Below are 1,913 nucleotides of genomic sequence, written 5' to 3' on the forward strand. Positions count from 1 at the left end.
CTGTGCAGGACCAGGAGTTGGATTTGTGATCCTTTTAGCCCCCTTCCAACTGGAAATATCCCATGACCCTATAAAATGAGATTTCACATCCAAATACATCTCTAACCCCCTTTTCCTCGTGTTTCCTGCCTCCCCAGGTCGAAGCAGCGCCGCCTCTTGTGAGACATGGACAGAGGCAAACGGGGAATTTGGGGGTGTCCTGTGTAGGGCCAGGAGTCGGATTTGTGATCCTTTTGGCCCGCTTCCAACTGGGAATATCCCATGACCCTATAAAAAGAGATTTCACATCCAAATTACGGCTCTAACCCCCTTTTCCTCATCCCCCAGGTCGGAGCAGCAATGCCTCCTGTGAGACACAGATCAGTGCAAACTGAGGGAGTTTGGGGTGTCCTGTGCAGGGCCAMRAGTCAGATTTGATGATTCTTCCAACTCAGGAYATCCCATGACCTTAAAAAAAAGAGATTTCCCATCCAAATTACATCTCTAATCCCCTTTTCCTTGTGTTTCCCACCTCCCCAGGTCGGAGCAGCGCCGCCTCCTGTGAGACATGGATCGATGCAAACATGTGGGGCGGCTCCGACTGGCCCAGGACCACTCGATCCTGAACCCACAGAAGTGGCTGTGCGTGGACTGCCACAGCACCGAGTCGCTCTGGGCCTGCCTCAAGTGCTCGCACGTGGCCTGCGGCCGCTACCTGGAGGAGCACGCCCTGCGCCACTTCCAGGAGAGCCGCCACCCCTTGGCCATGGAGGTGCACGAGCTCTACGTCTTTTGTTACCTGTGCCAGGATTACGTCCTCAACGACAACCCCGAGGGCGACCTGAAGCTGCTGAGGAGCTCGCTGTCGGCCATCAAGGGCCGGAGCAGCGGCCGGACGCTGCGCTCYGCGGCTCAGCAGGACGCGTGCAGGAGCGGTCCCCAGGGCCAGTCGCAGACGCTGACGGCGCTGTGGCACCGGCGCCAGGCGCTGCTGGCAAGAGCRCTGCGCACCTGGTTCCACAGGAGCTCACGGGGACAGCTGAAGTTGAAGGAGAAGAAGGAGCTGGAGGAGCTGGAGAAGAAGAAGGAGGCGGCTCGGCAGCGGCGGCGGGAGATGAAGAGGCGGCTGCTGGAGGAGCTGGCCAACGCTCCGCCGAGGAAGAGCGCCAGGCTGCTGTCGCACGTGCACGGGGAGAGCTCCGCGGCCAGGAAATTCAGGGAGGTGGCCACGGCTTCCCCTACCTCACGGCAGGTGCACAGCAGCAGGTTGAAGCAGTTCTACTCCATCCGGCGGCAGCCGCTGATGACTCCGGGCGTGACGGGGCTCAGGAACCTGGGCAACACTTGCTACATGAACTCTATCCTGCAGGTGCTCAGCCACCTGCAGAAATTCCGAGAATGTTTCTTGACTCTGGACCTCTGTGAAACGGAAGAACTTTTAGCCAAAACTGTCAACGGCAGGGCCAGGGTGCCCGGCAGGCTGGCAAACGGAGCCGCTGCTCCCCAGCCTGGCGAGGTGAGATCGTCCGGCACGCAGAGCTCGCCGGCCGGCTTGAACGGCGGCGGCTCCTCCATCAGCCGCAGCTTGGAGCTCATCCAGCCCAAAGAGCCGAGCTCCAAGCACATCTCCCTCTGCCACGAGCTGCACACGCTGTTCAGGGTGATGTGGTCGGGCAAGTGGGCCCTGGTGTCGCCCTTTGCCATGCTGCACTCTGTGTGGAGCCTGATCCCGGCTTTCCGCGGCTACGACCAGCAGGACGCTCAGGAGTTCCTCTGTGAACTGCTGGACAAGGTGCAGCAGGAGCTGGAGTCCGAGGGCACCAAGCGCAGGATCCTCATCCCCTTCTCRCAGAGGAAGCTCACCAAGCAGGTCCTCAAGGTGGTCAACACCATTTTCCACGGGCAGCTGCTCAGCCAGGTATGGAATTGTTTTT

General features: G+C 59.9%; 1 protein-coding gene across 1 annotated transcript in view; it reads left to right on the top strand.

Annotated features, from left to right (window-relative positions):
- Positions 1-1,913, top strand: part of USP49 (ubiquitin specific peptidase 49) — a 21,395-nt gene that overhangs the window by 14,373 nt on the left and 5,109 nt on the right. Inside the window, exon 3 of the mRNA XM_057386928.1 lies at positions 520-1,897. Coding sequence (XP_057242911.1) covers positions 548-1,897 — 1,350 coding nt within the window. The 5' untranslated portion in view covers positions 520-547. The remainder of the gene's footprint in view (positions 1-519; positions 1,898-1,913) is intronic.

The sequence above is a fragment of the Malurus melanocephalus genome, unplaced genomic scaffold (genome assembly GCF_030028575.1).
Source record: "Malurus melanocephalus ecotype Western Australia unplaced genomic scaffold, MMel_1.1 scaffold_1099, whole genome shotgun sequence".
NCBI lineage: Eukaryota > Metazoa > Chordata > Aves > Passeriformes > Maluridae > Malurus > Malurus melanocephalus.